Here is an 18,915-nt window from a genome sequence, read left to right as displayed (position 1 = left end):
CAGTGTTCCCTTAATCAACAAAACGTAACCTTTAATGAACAGTCTTTGATTTTAATTTTATTGGAATTTTATTTACAACATAACACAACCCCCCCCCAATACACAAATCCACCCTCATTAAACGTGAACATAACATACAGTGAGCATAACATACAACAATAAAAACAACCAAATAAAAGACTTCCTTTATCCTGAACAGTCTTTGTTAATAGTTCCTGCTGTCTCTCTGGTGTGGGTGTCAATCTGATACCTAAGTCTTATTACTGAAGCTACAGTACTGGGCTTTAAAAGCATTCTTGGGGAATGGGGGGCTGCGAAGGAAGGTCACATTGCAGAACTGCTTCGGCGGGGAGCGCCACAGACCCTGAAACATAACTAAAGAAGTACAACTATGAACACTTGTATTTATAAAAAGTCGGTTGGAGGGAACCATTCCCCTCTATTTCCTGGTACCTATCCCTTTCCCACTCAGGATCCACTCCTTGCTTTTTATTTCTAGCGCATTTGCGGCCCACTTTTGTTCCAGTGAAGCCCACCCTTGGGAGCATTCGCAGCTCTCAAGGTTTCCTCATGGGAAGATCCCTAAAGTGGTGGGATGCCTCATCCTGCTTTCTCAAGAGAAGCAGCCACAGCCCCTCCTCCTGTCCAGGGAGGAACTGCTTAAAAAAAACACCACCCTTAGCGTTCCCCCCACTCATTTCCCCCCCCCCTTTTTTTTTGCTGGGGGCGGAGGAGGCTGCCTTTGAGGTTGCATGCTCTTCTTCTGAATATTGCAAGCGTCTAGCTTTGAGAGAGAGAGAGAGAGAGAGAGAGAGTCGTTCCCCTTCCTCGGAAACGGGGGGTTGGGTAAAGGAGGGGGCTGATCCGACTTCCCTCTGCCCGGAGGTGGAGAGTCGGAATCCCACCCAACCAGACGGAGCCTGGAGGATTTAGGAAGCCTTCGCTAGGAAAGGGATCTCAGAGAGGGAAAGCAGCCAGGGAGCAACTTTCTTCCAACTTTCGCTTGCGCGGCTCTTACAAAGAGCTTCCCATGCGCCCCGCTGGACTCGCGGCGGCGGCGTGTTCCTCGCCTCGTCCTTCTTCTCCCGGGCGGGAGCCACGCCAGACGTCGCGGGCGCGCAGATTCCGCGGGACAAAACGGTGGGTGCACCGACGCCGCGTGGCTGATCGTCGGGGATACTGTACTTTTTTGTTGTCTCTCTCTGCGAGGGAAGAAGGGAGTCTGGAAAACCCGGCGCCTGGGGACGGGGAGGAGGGATGAGAGTTGGCCTCTGGTTCTTGGGGGTAGGAAGCAAGCGGTGCTCGTCTATTCCGCTCCCTCCTTTCTCGTGTGCGCGCCCTCTCTCTTTCTCTATTTGTAGGGGAAAGCTCCCGTACAAAAGCAAGTGCGGGGTCTTTGCCCGAAATAAGGCAGGGAACCGGCCTCGAGGGACGCGCGACTATTCTCTCCCGCCGACGGTGAAATGAAAAGCAACAGCTCGAGGGAAGCTGCTGCTTTGCTGGAGGAACAGACACGGAAAAGGGGAGGGGGCTTCTTCTTCTGCTGAACCCTTCTCCCTCCTGCTGCTTTTCCCTTTTAAACATCGCTCCCTGCCAGGGGTGCCAACTTGAATAAAATATTGGGGGGGGGGGGCAGGTAAGCCCCGCTCCGCATAATCGATCACACGATCACACTATTTGAATGCCAGTGCTCATCAACTTTTTTTGGAGGTCATCCAGTTCCCTCAATTATTGGGGGGGGGGGCGAAGGGACCTCAAGCCCTGTGCTCCCTGCTGCTTTCTCAACTGCAGGTGTGCGATCCCGTGTCCCGTCTGCTATCGGCGGACAACGGCATCGCTTGGAAGAATCTCCACGTACCGTAAATCCTTCCAAGTAAACCCAAGTTTAGCACGAGTAGATCATAAAATCTCGTGTGTGTCTGTGTATTCCATTCAGGGCACATACTGTGGCAGAAACTTCCGTTCCTTTTAACTCAGTGACCCATGTTGGATGTGTTTAGGCTTGGTTGTATCACTGATGTCATTGTTAGTCATGTCAAAAGTAAGGCTGTGATCCTAACACACTTAATAACAATAGTAATACTGAATTCTGTTAATAGGGTTTGTTTCTGATTTGCAGAAAGCTTACAAGGGGGTTTTATAACGTCAGCTACTTGTTGAGCTTTCATTCTAATATGTTTGCTAGGAAGTTGGTGTTATTGTTATCTTACACGTTTCAGCGCATTTTCCTATCACTTTCCTTATTGCAAACGTTTTTAAAAAGAAGATAAAGGAGTCAAGTTTGTTGTGCGAGAGCACCAAATCCAGTTTAATCGCACAACCTGCATTTGCTGATATGTGATTGAATCTCACCCTCAAAATAGCAACAATCTGAAGTGCCCTTTGCCATAATGTACCCAGACCTGTAGTGCTATCCATTGTTACTTAGAAGTGAGTTTCATTCAGTTTACAGGTACAGTGGTACCTCAGGTTAAGTACTTAATTTGTTCCGGAGGTCCGTACTTAACCGGAAACTGTTCTTAACCTAAAGCACCACTTTAGCTAATGGGGCCTCCTGCTGCTGCTGCGCCGCCGGAGCCCAATTTCTGTTCTTATCCTGAAGCAAAGTTCTTAACCTGAGGTAATATTTCTGGGTTAGCGGAGTCTGTAACCTGAAGCGTATGTAACCTGAAGCATATGTAACCCGAGGTACCACTGTACCTGTCCTCCTCACTGCCTGCTTTGTGTACAGTCTGCCTGGTGAAGAGTGCTGCAGAACTTGAAAACTTGCCCGACTTTTGGGACGTTCCAGTTGGTCCCAATAAAAGTATTGCCTAACTGTAAATTTGGGGGAGTCATTTTTTTAAAAAAATGAGTCAATAGATGTAGTTTCACCTTGAGCTAGCTGAAATCCTAAAACTTTCAAAAAATTGCATAATTGAAAGGGGCCTTGGAGGTATCCAGTCCCACCACCTGCTCTGTGTGAGTATGCAGTGCAGAATGCAACTACACGATCTCTGAGAAGCGGCTATCCAGACTCTACTTACCGGTATATCCATCAAGTGAATGAGAGATCATCACCTCCCAAGGCAGCCTTTTCCATTGCCAAACAGCTGTTAACAATTAGGAAGTTTATCTCCATGTTGAGATGAAATCTGCCTCCTCGCCATTTCCAGCAATTTCAGCTATGACCCTGGTCTGGATTGGGGTCCTACACTGGCTGTTTGTGAAAGAAAAACACAATTAGTGCAAAGTGTAGTTTTGAGCCACAGTCTAGCCGAAATTTAGCACTTAACGTCCCCCAGCTTCTTAATATTTTTTTTAAAAAGGTAATTAAAAGACTATTGAAATGAAGGCCAAGTGGAGAGTGAATCTATGCATGTTTACATGTTAGTAAGCCCTGCTAACTTCAGTGGGACTCAATTTCAAGTAAATGTGGGTGACCTGGTTGGATTGTACACAGAGCTTCTCCCCTCCATATTATATTCTGCATAAATTACAGATGCAGTTATAATTCTACTGGTAGTTCTTATACGGTGGTGGTGAGATTTGAAGTAGATTAGCAAAGATTTTGATTCCCAGTTTTTTAACAATGGCAGCAAGAAATTACCACCACCACCCCGCTGAATATGTTGCCACTGCTGTTGTTATTCATACTCATACTCCCTTCATCATATAGTCTCAGGATGGGCTATAGAAGTATCAGAGTAATAATAAAAATCCATTAAAGTCATAAAATTAAAACCACAATGCCCATCAATAATAACATTAAAAGAACAGCAGTACTGTACAGAGAAAATGAAAAAAGTGGGTGTGGGTGTGTTTTTTGTGTTGGAGGACTGTGAGTTCAGTTCAGTTCTGGTTCTCAGGGACAGGGGGGGGGGGAATCCTGGGCTCCAAAGTCTTCAATATGAAGACTATATCAATTGCACCATTCTCCAGCTGGAAGAGCTTGGGGTTCTGTTAACAAACAAAGTCGTTCCTAGAAGCCTAAATTCCCAGAGGCTGGAGAGTCCTGTCACTACTTCCCCCAGATGAGGCATCATGACACATAGGATGGGAATTACTTGGTTTACGTGCTTCTGATCAGGACTTTGCAGCAGCCTTTATGGCTTGCAGTAGCTTTATTGCTTTGGTGATTGTTGACCCGGTAGAAAAGAGACTTGGGTATTTCCGATAATAATAATAATAAAAAGTAGTAGTAGTCATTTTAAATTTTAAGGAAAGTAGTCTTGCTTATGTTCCAATGACCAAACATTTTTCAGCATCCAGCATCTATTAATTTTATAGCTGTAAGTTCTCTAAAAATCTCTTATCATACATGTTTGGATTTTCCTTACTGATATCAAAGCAATTTATTTCCAAAGAAATATGCTTAGGGAAAGATGGGGTGGGTTTAACAAAAGCAAATGGAAGTTGTGTAAATAAACAGAGTCTGATTTTAAAGGAACGGAATTTACCTTCACAAACATTTGTTTAAAATCAACCATTTAAATAATAAACAACCCCCCAGTTCTGAATGTATTGAGCTGGATCCAAAGGTGGTACGATTAAGATAGATCTGTCTGCTTCTGCTTTTTATTTTTTAATACCTTTCAATACTATTTTACGTGATTGTATTTTATTGTACATTTGTTGCCCTTGCTCCTTCTTTGCTGCTTTGCTTATAGTTTTATAGAATGGCTGGATATAAGTTTGCAAACGAATGAATAAATTTAAAAGTTTAATTTGGATTTCTGTCTAGAATTAAAAGTTCATGAGGCTCTTAATCTCAGGGATGTGGATTTCAAGCCCCATCTTGGGCAAAAGATTCCTGCATTGCAGAGGGTTGGACTAGACGACGCTTGTGGTTCCTTCCAGCTCTGGAATTCTATGAAAATATACAAATAAATGTTTCAGTTTGCCAATATTGCAACATAAATATTGCCTTCTTTTTATTGTAGGTGAAATAAGTCCATCAGCTGCTGTTGAAATACAGATTTCCCAATACAGAAGATTTGAAGATGGAAGCGTTTCATTTTGAGATGGTCTTGGTGCTTCTCATAACTGGATTTGTCATCATTGATGGTTCTGACATCTACCAGTCAAACCTGACTAACCCTGTCACAACTTCCTCTGAAACAGAATCTAAGCTGTTCTTCCCTACCCATAAACCCAACCGCACCTATATCTATTGTTCACAACGTCCTAAAATTATGGACACTTTCAAATACATCAATACAGCAATATCCTGTGCAGTGTTCATCATTGGGCTTGTTGGGAATGCAACTCTGCTGCGGATTATCTACCAGAACAAGTGTATGAGGAATGGCCCCAATGCACTGATAGCTAGCCTGGCCCTGGGAGACCTCATCTATATAATCATTGATATCCCTATCAACATATATAAGGTAAAACACCACAATGTTTACAGTTTGTGCACTCATTTTACAGTATGCAGAAGCTGACTTGTGGAGGGCAGCTGAAACACTGATGTGAAGGAAGGGGTGGGCCAGACAGATGATGCCCCTCACTCCTTTCAGCATATAAATATGTTCTTCTTGTTGTTGTAATCCATTAACTGTAATGGCTTGGGGAGGACAGGTGAGCATCGACAGCTAAGCTCCAGGTATTCACAGATAATAAAAATTACCCAAAAACTAGACAGTGCTAGACAGTGGAAGCATGTTTCTCCTGGATCTCTGTGGTTGATCATCTGTACACATTAGAGGATGGAGGCATTGTTTAATGGTCAGCCCATTCCCCCTGCCCCAACTTGGCAATCAGATTCTAGAAGGTGTTGCTGAGGGGCTGCTATTGTCATGCCATTTGTGTCACAGTATTCACTGGCTGTTGTATTTCTCCCTTGTGCTATTTAAAAGCCTTTGTGAGATGGCATCTGTAGTGTTGAAGTTGAGTGCTGTCTTTATGTGGATGACTTTCAGCTCTATCTTACCAGATCCAGATGCAGTTGTGGACATCACAAACCAGTGCTTAAAATCAGTGATGGACTAGCTAAGGGAGGCCATGCTACTCTCTTTCTCTCACACAAGGCACACAACCCCTCTATTCAGCTGATCTTCCCAGAGTAGCTGAAGAGGGTTATTGCCCAGCTTTAATTTTGTTTTCCTCTTTGCTGTCACTGTCAAAGCTGGTCTTGGGCTAGAACAGTGCTGTTTTTCTAGAAAAAGAGGTGCCGGAGCTCACCATAAACACCTCCCTCTTTCTCTTAGAATGGCAATGGCACCCACCTGAGAAGTGCTGGAACTCACCTGAGAGGTGCTGGACTGAGTTCTAGCGAGTTCCGGCTGAAAAAAAGTCCTGGGCCAGAACAAAATGGCTGCCAAACTGAAGGCTAGCTGCTTCTGCTCTACAGAATTTGAGGTGGAGGTCTTCCACATCAGATGTTCCCTGACCCTTTTAACTAGAGATGTTAAAATATCTAGAGATGTTTTAGCCAGAATCTGGGATCTTACGCTATTTGCCCTCACACTTCCCTTGCCATCTCTGCTGGCATTTAGGCACTTTGTGAATTCTGTCCTGTTCTCCTGAGTGTTTAATGGCTCTTTACTTCCTCATTTTATCTGCTATTTTTATGTGGGTTTTTTGCCTTTTTATCTTTTTGATCGGAATTGTATTTAGTATAGTTAATTATTGTAAGCTGCCTCCTTGATCTTTTATGGTGAAAACCGGGGAAGAAATGCCACCAACAAATAAATAAAATTCCTGCATGGTGCCTATTTAAGAAACATCACATCTATGTGGAGAGCAAACCTGCTCTGTTTTCTATGCTGGGCTATTATGAGATCCCACACTAAATGAGAACATAGTGACTGCACCTTTATCATAACACAGGGGAAAAACCAGCATACTCCCACTTGTGTAAAGAGTATAAAAGCAATGTAAAAACAGGGATAAGGAGAAGATTTAGCCTCTCGCTATACTGGGCCAAATTTTCGAGATGGGGATCAATTGTATTTCTGCGGATAAGGGAGACTATATAGTGTGCCACTGAGGTTGAAAAGACCATGATGGTCAAAACAACAACAATAAATGAAGAGTGGTTTAGAAATAATAATAATAATAATAATAATAATAATAATAATAATAATAATAATACCACCACCTCTGGGAGATTCATTTCATGGTATCTTTTTCAGAGACTTGGCCAAGTAAACTATAGCGATGCATGATGAGAATATTCTCTACAAGACAAAGTAACACTTCCAGACTGTCAGAATGAATGTGTTGGAGTTCTGATTTATGATGTGGTGTTGGCCATGACTCAAGTTTAAAACTGTAGGGAGTGCTGGGATCAGTCTTAGTCACTTTGGATTATGTGACAGAATAATAAACCCGAATAAACCACTTTCCCCACTCCTTTTAGTCTTCACTGAAGTTCATGAGCCTAATGGTTTTCCTACCACCCTTCCTAGTATCGCAAAATGATGGTTATATCTGTGTGTAATATGGCGTCTGTTCTTGGTGAGCTTTTAGTTGTAATGAAACTACAGTTTCTATACATGGTGTGCACATGCCTGGCAATAATCGATCTCCGGGCTTTTTTAACTTCGTTATGAGTGTGACATCTTGAACTCCTTTAAAGGCATGTTACAGTTATGGCACTGTATACCATTGTTTAAGTTTCTTTTGCCCCATATGCAGAACATCAGAGGTAGTAGCCTCAGGGCCCTGCTCATACACACATGCTGACAAGTAGATAATTGAATGTGTGAATTGACTCCACTGAAAAACAGCGTGTGCTTGGGTTATGTGTGATGCCACGTTCAAACATGCCAATTGTCTCTCGACGGTGTGGTCAGCATGCTTGTGTGAACCAGCCTGTGGGACGAAAATAGATGTGATAGGGGGAGCCACATGTGTTTTATGCATGTGGCTGATCCATTCATATATGAGTGGGAGGGTGGCAATCTTTAAGAGAACAAAACACACACACACACACACTTTCCTTGCCTTATCTCACTGCACTCCATTGCTTTAAGCAATTTCCTCCCTGCCTGGCTTATGTCCAGTTATCAGAGATGGGCTGAGAGAAAGCTGCTGAAAGCAGCAGAGTGCAATAAAGTAAAGCAGGGGAGAGGGGTGGAGTGGGGTTCACTTCTCTCCTACCCATGTTCCTGCCCATAGAAAAAGGAACCTTTCATACCCTTGCTCTAAATGTCCCATGTGGCATGCAGGGATGAGGGAACTGAAAATAAAACTGCCAATATAATAATGCAATTATACAATGCTATTGTAGAGTTGGAAAAAAAGTTCAGAAAAGGGCAACCAAAATTATCAAAGGGATGGAGCAACTCCCCTCTGAAGAAAGATGCACGCAGAAGAGGCCCAGGTTCATTTCTTGGCTTTCCAAGTAGGGCTTTGAAAGCCCCTGCCTGAATTCCTGGAGCAGCCCTGCTACTCAGTGCCATATTGAGCTTGATGAACCAACGGTCTGACTTGGTACAGGCAACTTCCCCTGTTTCCCTAATTTACCACAGTATCATATACATGTTTATTTGGAAGTAAGTCTCACTGTGTTCAGTGAGACTTTCTCCCTAGCAAGTGTGTTTTGGAGCCTTTTCTCCTTAAAGCATTCAAGTTTTAGAGGCTGGTGTATGCATTTTATGAGCTGCTTTGCAAGTTGTCCAGCAATAGAAAGATTGACACGTTAGCGAGGAACAACCAGCCCATGCGTGATGCTGCCTTATATATCTTCCCTATTTAGCCCAGTATTGACTACTCTCATCAGCAACACCTCTTGAAAGATTCAGATAAAAAAAATATTTCTAGCCCAGCAGACTTTTTTGTTTTTAAGTGGAGTTGTGAAGAATTAAATCTAGGCGCTTCAGCAGGAGAAGCATGTTCTCTATCACTGTCCTCTTAAACGTAGGACTCTTTGGGTGGTGGAAGCATTTTTTAAAAAACAAAAAAACTATGAACTTTCACATTTTAGTTGAGATTTTATGTTGGAAAAACAGACTTGCCTTTCCTAAAAACTGGATTAAAATCTTTCTGTCATTATTCCAGAATTGTTTCTCTCTTCAGTCCAATGGATCTGGTTATAAAACCATTTTTTTGCTTAGCGTTCTTTGAAGATTGAGTCCTAACAGACGGATGCTCTGGCATTAGTACAAAGTTTTGGTTTTCTTTTAAATAAAATTTAGCTGTAAATGGTTTGGGCCAGACTTCCTCCCACACAGTCTCAACCACAAGCCATGGCGATCGCTCACAGATCACTCCCTGTCACTTTCTCTGAAGTTGTGAGAGATAGAGATTGTCTGCATGTACATACACATAGTGCACATGTATGCCCAAGCCTTAATTTTCTTTAGTTAGTTTAGTTTAGTTTGTGTGTACATATATACATTTTTTTAAAAAAACAACAGGATTCTAAGAAAAAAAATTGTGGGCCCTATTTATCTTCTAAAGAAATAAGGCACAGAATAGAGCTCTGTAAGTGGAACCTGAAACAAAATTTTGTTCAGCCAGCCATGCGGTTTTCCACGATACTTCATTCTGTGTCCCACTTCTATGGTTTTCCATTTTTTCATACTCAGCATTCTACAACCACTGACAATTCTTGTGCCTCAATGGGGTTTTTGGAGGTGTTTTCATTCCCCCCTCCATACAGTATTTTCCTCCTAAAGCTTGCTTGTACTTTTGCAAACCTTGGAGGTCCTCCAAGCTTACTGAAACCCCCTCTTTGGAAGTTGTATGTGGATGATGTTGTTTTGGCTACATAAAGATCAGCACTTGATTAATCTGCTATTAGCATATAGGAAGACCACTATTGGTCAAGCATCAGCCATCATGCATCACTATTAGTATACAGGGTTGGTGCTATCAATCAGCTTGTTCTTTCAATGTAACATTTGCATGTTCCTTTAATCCAGCCAGTATGTGAGCTACTATGAATGTATAATTCATTAATCAGCATCTCTGCTTCCATGCAAGGCCCCGTCATAGTTACACAGCGCTGTTCAACTGGGGTGGGATGGGAAATTGGATAAATGCAAGAATGTTAATTGCTTAGCCTCTACTACAAAATGCAGGTGGGGACAGAAGCTGTGCCAAGACAGCCATAGCTAGTAGCACTGCAGAGTCTGCAATATACACTTTTAGGATGTTTGCATTTCCTGTTGAAACGTTCCTCTGATCACTTCCTCCAGCTCTCAAATTATTGGTCAGCCAGAAATTCCACTCGGGAATATTTTAACTGATTCCAAGAAAGAGATACAGTCCACCTTTTACACCAGCTGATAAGCATATCGGGAAGAAGGATGGATTTGCTATCATTCTAAATACATGTGTCTGTGTGTGTGTGTGTGTGCGCGTGTGTGCGCGCGTGCGTGCGTGCACGTGCAAGTGTAATGTTGCATGAACAGAATCATTAGTCAATGGGGTAGAGCAGACATATGGATCCCAGCCCAAAAACAGTTACATGGAAACAATGCAAATCCAGTTGAATTCCTTGGTTGAATGTGCCTGTTTCCATTGCCACATCGCTAGAAATGTGCTCCCTGGTCCACACCATGTACTGCCGATTTGGTTTGTGTACTCAAAATGTACACTGTTGTTATGCCTTCCACGCGAATCACCCATGTTGGATCATTGCCAGTAACTACCTCATATAAAAGCCTCCTGAGTGGGTCGGGGCATAGTTGTTACATTTTTTGTGATATATTCCAAGGGAATCGAGATTGCCATTATTGGGAACTGAATCCAGGACTAAGTGGTTCAGTCCAGAAAGAGAACTCCTATGTTCCTTAAATCCATACCATCTTAATACCAGCAGAGTTTGGAAGGTGGCTGTGTTCCAAAGCCAGAAGCTTTAACTGACCATGTTCAAAAGTAGCATGCACCTTCCAAAGCATGGTTGGAAATTGATTTCCCTCCTCTGGATCTTACAGTCCATTTTTAATCAGCATGCTTGCATAGATGTTAAAAACATCTTGCATAGATGTTAAAAGCATCTTCCACAGAAGCGTCTTCTATACAACAGTGCAAGAACGGTGCCAAAAAAAATTATAAATACCACCAAGTAAACTGAAGCCCACTTGGTGACATTTAGAAATCATCCAAATGGAATGTTCTGTCTTGTTTATTACGGCTTCACAGGGTTGAGCGTGGAAAACGCAAGATTAGAGGGAGGGGATATTCAGGAAGTTGTGGCTGTCTGGTTAGTTTTCTTGAATTCCAGCAGCAGAGTATTGAAATCTTTCAAAAGTTTCTGATTTTAGCATACAAATATGTGGACAGAATTCCACTCTTGTCAGACATTGCGCTGCAGATTTGCCTTGAAAGACAATAGCTTTGAAATCACAGTAAGGCTGGACAGTACTGATCGGTAAACCTTCCTCCCTTGTGAACCTTTTGAGAGACCAGGCCACAAGAGAACTTTGCATCCATTTGGCATACACATGGAGTGTACAGCTGAACTGGCCCTGTATCTGCCATCTGCACAAGGAATATTTGGGAAGAAGAGCATATACATGTACAGCTGTAAGCACAGAGCTCCTTGCCCTGTTGTGAATCCTGCACATTAACAGAATCACAGAATTGTAGAGTTGGAAGGGACCCTAAGGATCACCTAGTCCAGACCCCTGCAATCTTGGAATATGCAGCTGTCCCACATGGGGATCGAACCTGCAACCTTGGCATTATCAGCACCATGCTCTAACCAACTGAGCTATCCAGTGAGCTCAGTTAAGGCTTCCCTTCCCAAGGTTCCACTCAGTGAGTGAACAAAGCAGGTTGAGCCAGAAGGTGCACTCCTATAATTAGCTGGGAGCCTAGCATAAATATATTGCCTCGTACACATGGGCAATGTCCTCTATACCGGGGTTTAGGATGACTGTAACCACACAGGCTGCAGAATGTATCATCTGTAAAATGTATTCGATACATCCAACCGTTCAAATGTGACATCTGGATGGATCTAGAAAGCCAACAGAGTTTGAAGGCATAGGATCTGACATCTGTTTGCAGACTAAATCAGATGTTATCCTTGAATGAATGGACAAGCAGACTACAGAAATGTATGTGATCTCTGTTGTCAAAAAGGGCCAAATCAGATGTTTCGTTAATAGTGGGATTAGTAACCCTATCTGTATTTTATAAAAATTAAATTCCAGGACTGAGAGGGCCCATTTTTCATTAGAACTGCAGCCTACAAGCATCTTTCAAATTATTTCTCTGTGCCAGTCGTGGTGCCCATATTGTTCCAGCAGGGGCCCCTTCGCGGCAGATCTATCTATGGTGGGATTACAGTCAAATTTAAGATTGCCTCCCAGCATGGTATGTCACTCTGCAAATCAATGCAGTATGTGTGTGTGTGTGTGTGTGTGTGTGTGTGTGTGTGATTTTTAGCATTTTAGCCACAAATGTATGTTGCCCCACATTGGAGCGTTATATTGAGGCCAAGGTGCGCTGTTTGAGCTTCATTCCCAAGTACTGGAAGTTCAACAGAAAGAGGACGTGTGCTGCCTTCTTTGTCACTGCTCTGTGTAATATGCCATCTCTGTTTTTCTAACGATATTGCATCCTTTTAGCCTGCATAAGCATATCTGTTGACATCTGGGAGCAATTCTTCCCACCTTTTGATTAAGAAACTGATCATATCCTCCCCATCAACAGATTTTTTTCCAGACCTCTTAAGCAAATATTCCTTCTTTTCCTGTCTTTCCAAATAATAAAACTTAAGCTCCTTTACTTTGTAAGCTTTGATCACTGTTTACACTTATCTCTAAGGATACAATAACTTTAGAATCCATTTCCCCCACTTCATTATTGAAGGTGATGATGTGAGCTTCTAATGTTTTTAAGCCCCCTCCCCTTTTTTAATAGCAGAGCCCTCAATGACTGTTTATGTGTGTGGGGGGGGGTCATTTCCTTCAGTTTGTCTATGGTGAAGCAGGCAGCATCAAACCTGGCACCTTTGAGTGTCTTTGCAGCTGTCATTGTGGAGGCCAGCTTTAAAACTGTTTCCTTGCTGACTGAAAGTAATCAGTGAGGTTGTGTTCCTTAGCTGGCTGCACTCCCTCCATCATTCCCTATCTACCAACTCCTGAACACCTGATTGGTGGTACAGGGTTTCAGTAGCTAAGACTTAATAGAGCAAGAGACAGAGCAGCTAGATTATTCAGCCATTCTCTGTTTCACACACTTGTGTGTGCCCCAGTTTTACGTGATTTTAGACTGTTTCTCTTAAAGTGATTAAGCTGTTTTTAATGTCATGTTCTCTGGTCCATGGGGTCACGAAGAGTCGGACACGACTAAACGACTAAACAACAACAACAATGTCACTTTTTATATGATGAATTCTTAATGTTAAATAGAAAAGTATATACACATTTCAAATCAATAAATGTAGGTGAATCCCCCTTTTCATTGGGACAATCTGGGGTCACCTGATGACTTTGGAAAAATGTACACTTTGATATGGAGAATGTTAATTGGTTGCGAGGACAGGCAAGGTGAGATTCAGGTACATGTTCATTTTTTTCTATACTGCCATTTAACATTTCCCATTATTTTTCTTATCCATCCTTTAGCTTCATGGTCAGTGGCCCTTTGGGATGTCTCCTTTTGGGCAGTTTCTTTGCAGCTGTTTTCCTTTTCTTCAGAAAGCATCAGTTGGGATCACAGTCCTTAACCTCTGTGCTCTAAGCGTGGACAGGTAAATTGTTCTACAATTTCATTCTATGAACAATTTCTCCTAGAACAAGAATGAAGAGAGTCAAAAAGTAGTGTAATGACTCTGGATTTTGAAAGCTACAGAACTAATGGCTGTTTATGATATTAAGGCTGGATTGCTAATCCTATGTACCTGGGAGAAAGCTCCATTGAATTCAGTAGGACTTACTTCTGAGTAGACAGGATTGCACTGTGGCTGCTTGGTTTTATTTTAAGGTTAAAGCTTTCATCCTGTGTTGTAATTCCATGTGATAATTTTCTTAATAGCTTCTAGACAAAGTGAAAGTGTGGAAATGATCAGGTCCTCTTAATTAAGTGAAGCATTTTTAAGATGACATGATATCTAGACTTCTTAAACCATGCATCAAGGATGTCCTGCCTGAAGGCAGCATGCACCAGAGGCTCAAATGCCCGTACCAATCCTATGTATGGGTCTCTTGATTGGACCCCAATGGGCTGATCAACTCCAGCCTCTTGCCATATGATCTCTGGATGAAGGGCAGAGTATACATTTAATAAATAATAATGATGTTTGGCAAAGGAGTGGAGCAAAGCCATTAGCCAAGGCCTGCATCAGCATGGTTGGGCACCTGCCAAGACCCCTGCCCTGTGAGGATGCCCCAATGGTTCTCCTCCTCCGTTTCTTCTTTTCATTGCTGGTCTCTCCTTTTTGCTTCTTTGGGGGCCCCCATACCTTTTGAAATTAGACACCTGAGGGAGATGTGGCACCTTAGCTGTGGAACACTCTCTATAGAACACTCTCATCTGATCTACTTACACTTCTGCCTTTTGTATCCCAGACACAAGCTTTTAAAAAAAAAATCATTAGGACAGAAAAACATCCGTTGAGTTATTTCCAAACAGCTTTGATTTTTGATTATTATTTTTTTATTCTGATGCAGCTGCTGGTTTCTTGTCCTATCATTTTATCGAATTGCTTAATTTTATTGTTAAATTGCTTTGTTTTGTTTTTAAAATGTTTGTAATTGCTCCCCTGGGAAACCTGTGCTATAAACAAACAAACAAATTAACCCACATTATGTGAATTAAGTCCTCTTGTTTATCTTGCTGCGGTGTGGGATTATGTCCACAATTGTCTGTATATTATAGAAAGTTGTTTGTCTATTCACTATGCATTTGGACACCTTAAGATATTGTAACCGAACATTGATTGCATAATGGTCATGAGATCAAGTAGCAGTTTTTTTCAATATGATTGGATTCCATTTTAAATCAAGATGCACTGATTCAAAGCTGCACTGATTTTTATTATGAGACCCCAAATAATGCTGTTAAGCGAAAACCATTCAAATCTAATGATTAGATGGAGACCCTTTCTTCCACACACTTGCATGATGATAATGCCAAGATTACAAAACATGAATCCACTCATTTGTTGCCATCTTATGGGTAATTAAGTATCTCATATTGTGTTAAGCTTTCCTTTAAAACTCCACCTTTTAATAAAGAATTGAAGCTTGCAATTAATGCCTCTGTATTTTATTTAGGTACCGGGCGGTTGCCTCCTGGAGTCGTGTTCAAGGAATTGGAGTCCCCTTGATCACCGCTATTGAAATCATTACAATTTGGATTCTTTCATTTGTCCTGGCTATCCCAGAAGCAATTGGTTTTACCACTGTTGAATTTGAATACAACGGCAACTTCTACGTTTCCTGTATGCTCCTAACTAATACCACATTTTTGTCCGTATGTATCAAAATACAGCCATGGTTCTTATCTTTCCATTTGCAGTGGGGCAGTCTGGAGTGGTGGGATAAAAGGACTAAGAATGGGAGAAGAGGCAAGGGCTGAGTGGATGGAGGGAAAGGTTGGCTCATATGGAGATGGAAATATGGGAAAGTTTAGGACAACACTCCAGGTGCCCAAGCATAGCACAGTGGGAGAAATCCAAAATGTTCCCATCTTTTTTTAATAAAATTATTCAAAACTCTTTAAATGTTAGCTGGCTTGTATCAGCTGGTTCCTGACCATGGTTTAGCCACTAGAGATGTCTTTCCAGCTCATAGACAGCCATGAAAGGTTATAGCGGCCTCACTCTGTTTACCTCTTTCTACTAAAATCATGTTAATAACACCATTCTCTTTCCTGAACACTTTCCCCTGGTTCCTGAAAATGTTCACATCAAGGGATTGCAAGTTTCAGTGGAAGGAAGGGCTGTTTATAACTTCGTTTTCTTACCTTTCCCCTCCCTCAATCCTGTTTGTTTTCTACAGGGATCCAGTATCTTCTTCCCTGCAGAAGGAAAAACATTGTGTGTGGCAGGGAGGAAGAAAGGTTTTGAGTGGGGGCAAATGTCGGTAGGGGAAGTGTTAAATAGCCTCTTCCTCTGTTATCCCTCTGCTGAAACTCATGGCCAGTGAAACTCAGAGGCTGCTATTGTTTAGCCCAATAAAACACTGTGCAAAAGACATGTGCAACTGCTTATAATCTGTTTTTTATTAAATACATAAGGAAATCCCACCCCACTTCTCCCTAAGAAAAATAGTCTGCCATTCTGCCTTCCCAAAACATTATAAAAGCAAACTTTCAATTGCAACAGGGTTCCTCCCCCTTATATTTTGGTGACGTCCAATTCCAGAATGTTAATTTTTGTGTAGCTGAAGAAGAGAATGTAGAGCAGAGAGAAGACATAGTCACGTAAGCTCCCAATAAATGAATGGAGGATTAAAAGGGAAAGCCTCTCCTTAAGTCTAGTAGCAAATGTTACAATAAATCATGTCAGCTGACTTTAGTAGAACTTTATGGTTATCTCATTTTCAGTGGTCTTAGAAACCTCTTAGCTATTATTGTTTTTGATAGCCCTTCTTTCAAATATTTGTGCTAGGATGTAAATCCCAAAAGGCCAAGTGCTTTAGGGAACATGTGAAAGAGCACGTTTCCTGTAGAAGACTAGTTCCATGTGTACTCATACGGCAAACAAAAGAATGCCTGTGTCACTTACATCAAATTACAAAACTTGATGGAAGATCCGTGTAAGCTTAATTGCCGTAATTAATCATTTGCAGACATCTTAGTTTAGCTTTTACAGCTTTAAAATGCCCAAAGTGTCACTCCTTTAAAGTTCTAAATTGGTTGGATGCAGCCTTTGGTATTCTTTCAAGCACTGCTTTCCCCCCCTGTAGCACAGCAATTTAGCATTAGTGGGAGAAGATAGATTTGTTGTATCTACATGAGGTGTACTGTTTTGATATAACCAAGGAAAATTACTTCTTCCTATGAATTTTCATACTTTGTATGATGACGAACGTCCCAGGTCCAATTCCCTGCTGGCTTCTCCTGTTTAGAGGGCTAGGAAAGTAAATGTAAGCAGCTGTGGTTTGGAAAGACCAATTGCCTGATTTATTGTAAAGCATTTTCATATGTTCATATGAAGTCATGTGGGAAAGGATCCAAGAGCATAAAAACATGGAGGGTAGGGCTATTGATGGCTACTGTGTTCTACTTCCATTGTTGGATGCAGTAAGCCTCTGAATACCAGTTTCTGGGAAGCCCATGTGAAGAGATTGCTGTTGTCCTCAGGTCCTGCTTGCTGGCTTCTCACAGGCATCTGGTTGGCCACTGTGATAACACGATGCTGGACTAGCCAAGCCACTGGCCTGATTCAGCATGCTTTTCTTTTATTCACTGGAACACAGGAAGAAGCCGCCTTATATCCAGTTAGGCCACTGGTCCATCTAGCTCAGTATTGTTGACTTTGACTGGCAACAGCTCTCTAGAGTCCCTGACTTCTTCTCAGCTTGCAAGCTTACATTGAATATCGCATGTACTAGGCACTTGCCAACAAAGGTCCGTATAGTTAAAGCTATGGTTTTCCCAGTAGTGATGTATAGAACCAAAAAGAAGGCTGATCGCCGAAGAATGGATGCTTCTGAATTATGGTGCTGGAGGAGACTCTTGAGAGTCCCATGGACTGCAAGAAGATCAAACCTATTCATTCTTAAGGAAATCAGCCCTGAGTGCTCACTGGAAGGACAGATCGTGAAGCTGAGGCTCCAATACTTTGGCCACCTCATGAGAAGAGAAGACTCCCTGGAAAAGACCCTGATGTTGGGAAAGATTGGGGGCACAAGGAGAAGAGGACGAGATGGTTGGATAGTGTTCTCGAAGCTACCAGCATGAGTTTGACCAAACTGCGGGAGGCAGCAGAAGACAGGAGTGCCTGGTGTGCTCTGGTCCATGGGGTCACAAAGAGTCGGACATGACTAAACGACTAAACAACAACAACAAAAGGCACTTGTAGATGATTGCATGGGCAGATGTTTTATACATGGTTGCTGTATTATCAGTGGCTGTGTGAAGAGGCCTTCAAACATGCAAAAGAGCCAGAAGGTTTGAAGTTTTTTTGCTGCATGGAGAAATAGTGACCAAGCCAACAAACTCAGACCAGTTCCTAGAGCCCTCTCAAGAGTAATAAAAAGATCTGGTGTAGTTACACCTTTAGGAATCCACGAAAGCACAGTAACCACTTTCCTGCTTTGTAGTGCAGAAATACATTTACCGTAATCCTGGCCCTGCAGGGTGCTTATCACCTCCAACTTCTTCAAGCACCTTATGACAGCGTTCCATGCAACAACATGAAATCGACAAGGAGGAGGACAATTGTAAGGAATGAGTTGTCTGGACAATAGAGGTCTAAACTGAGGCAATTCCCTCCTCTCTGAGGCTAAATTTGACCTGACAATCTTTCGGTGTTATTGTTTCTAATTTGCTATTTTTATTGTTTTGATTCCATCTAAATAGCTGAAAGAAGCAAACAGATAAGAATCCATTTTGGTCTAAACTTTGCCCTACTTTAACGTGAAATATCTCAAGGGACGCATTTCCTTCAGTTCCATGGCTGCCAACAGTTAGCTAACTAGCACTTTCTCACAGCATTGCCATTGATTCAGTGGCATCATCTGTGAAAGATCTTTGAAATGAGAAAGTTTTACATTCAGGCCCCAGGCTAAAGGGCCTGAAGTAAATTGCTCTCCTGTGCAACTCCCTCCTTCCCTCACCCCCCCCCCCGTTCCTCTTTTTCTCCCCCCCCCCCTCCATATAGCCAAAGCCTGCAATTATAAAATGGCTAAAAATATTGCTTCATTAAGAATATATTAATTTGTGGTAAAAGCTTTAATCTTCCTCTTCCAAAGCTAGCTCTGCCGTTGAAATATGCATAAACAGAACGGCAGACTTCTGACTCCTTTGAACAGTAGCGAGGAACCACATGTAATCCTCAGCTATTAACATCATCATATT

General features: G+C 42.1%; 1 protein-coding gene across 1 annotated transcript in view; it reads left to right on the top strand.

Moving 5' to 3' along the window:
• The first annotated feature begins 648 nt into the window (after positions 1 to 648).
• The window catches only part of EDNRA (endothelin receptor type A), a 28,985-nt gene continuing 10,718 nt past the window's right edge, over positions 649 to 18,915 (top strand). Inside the window, exons 1-4 of the mRNA XM_083631290.1 lie at positions 649 to 1,140; positions 4,923 to 5,369; positions 13,515 to 13,639; positions 15,165 to 15,363. Coding sequence (XP_083487416.1) covers positions 4,983 to 5,369; positions 13,515 to 13,639; positions 15,165 to 15,363 — 711 coding nt within the window. The 5' untranslated portion in view covers positions 649 to 1,140; positions 4,923 to 4,982. The remainder of the gene's footprint in view (positions 1,141 to 4,922; positions 5,370 to 13,514; positions 13,640 to 15,164; positions 15,364 to 18,915) is intronic.

The sequence above is a fragment of the Podarcis filfolensis genome (genome assembly GCF_964270895.1).
Source record: "Podarcis filfolensis genome assembly, chromosome: 9".
Lineage (NCBI taxonomy): Eukaryota > Metazoa > Chordata > Lepidosauria > Squamata > Lacertidae > Podarcis > Podarcis filfolensis.
Note: the sequence above shows the minus strand (reverse complement) of the source record. Positions and strands in the feature narration are given on the sequence as shown.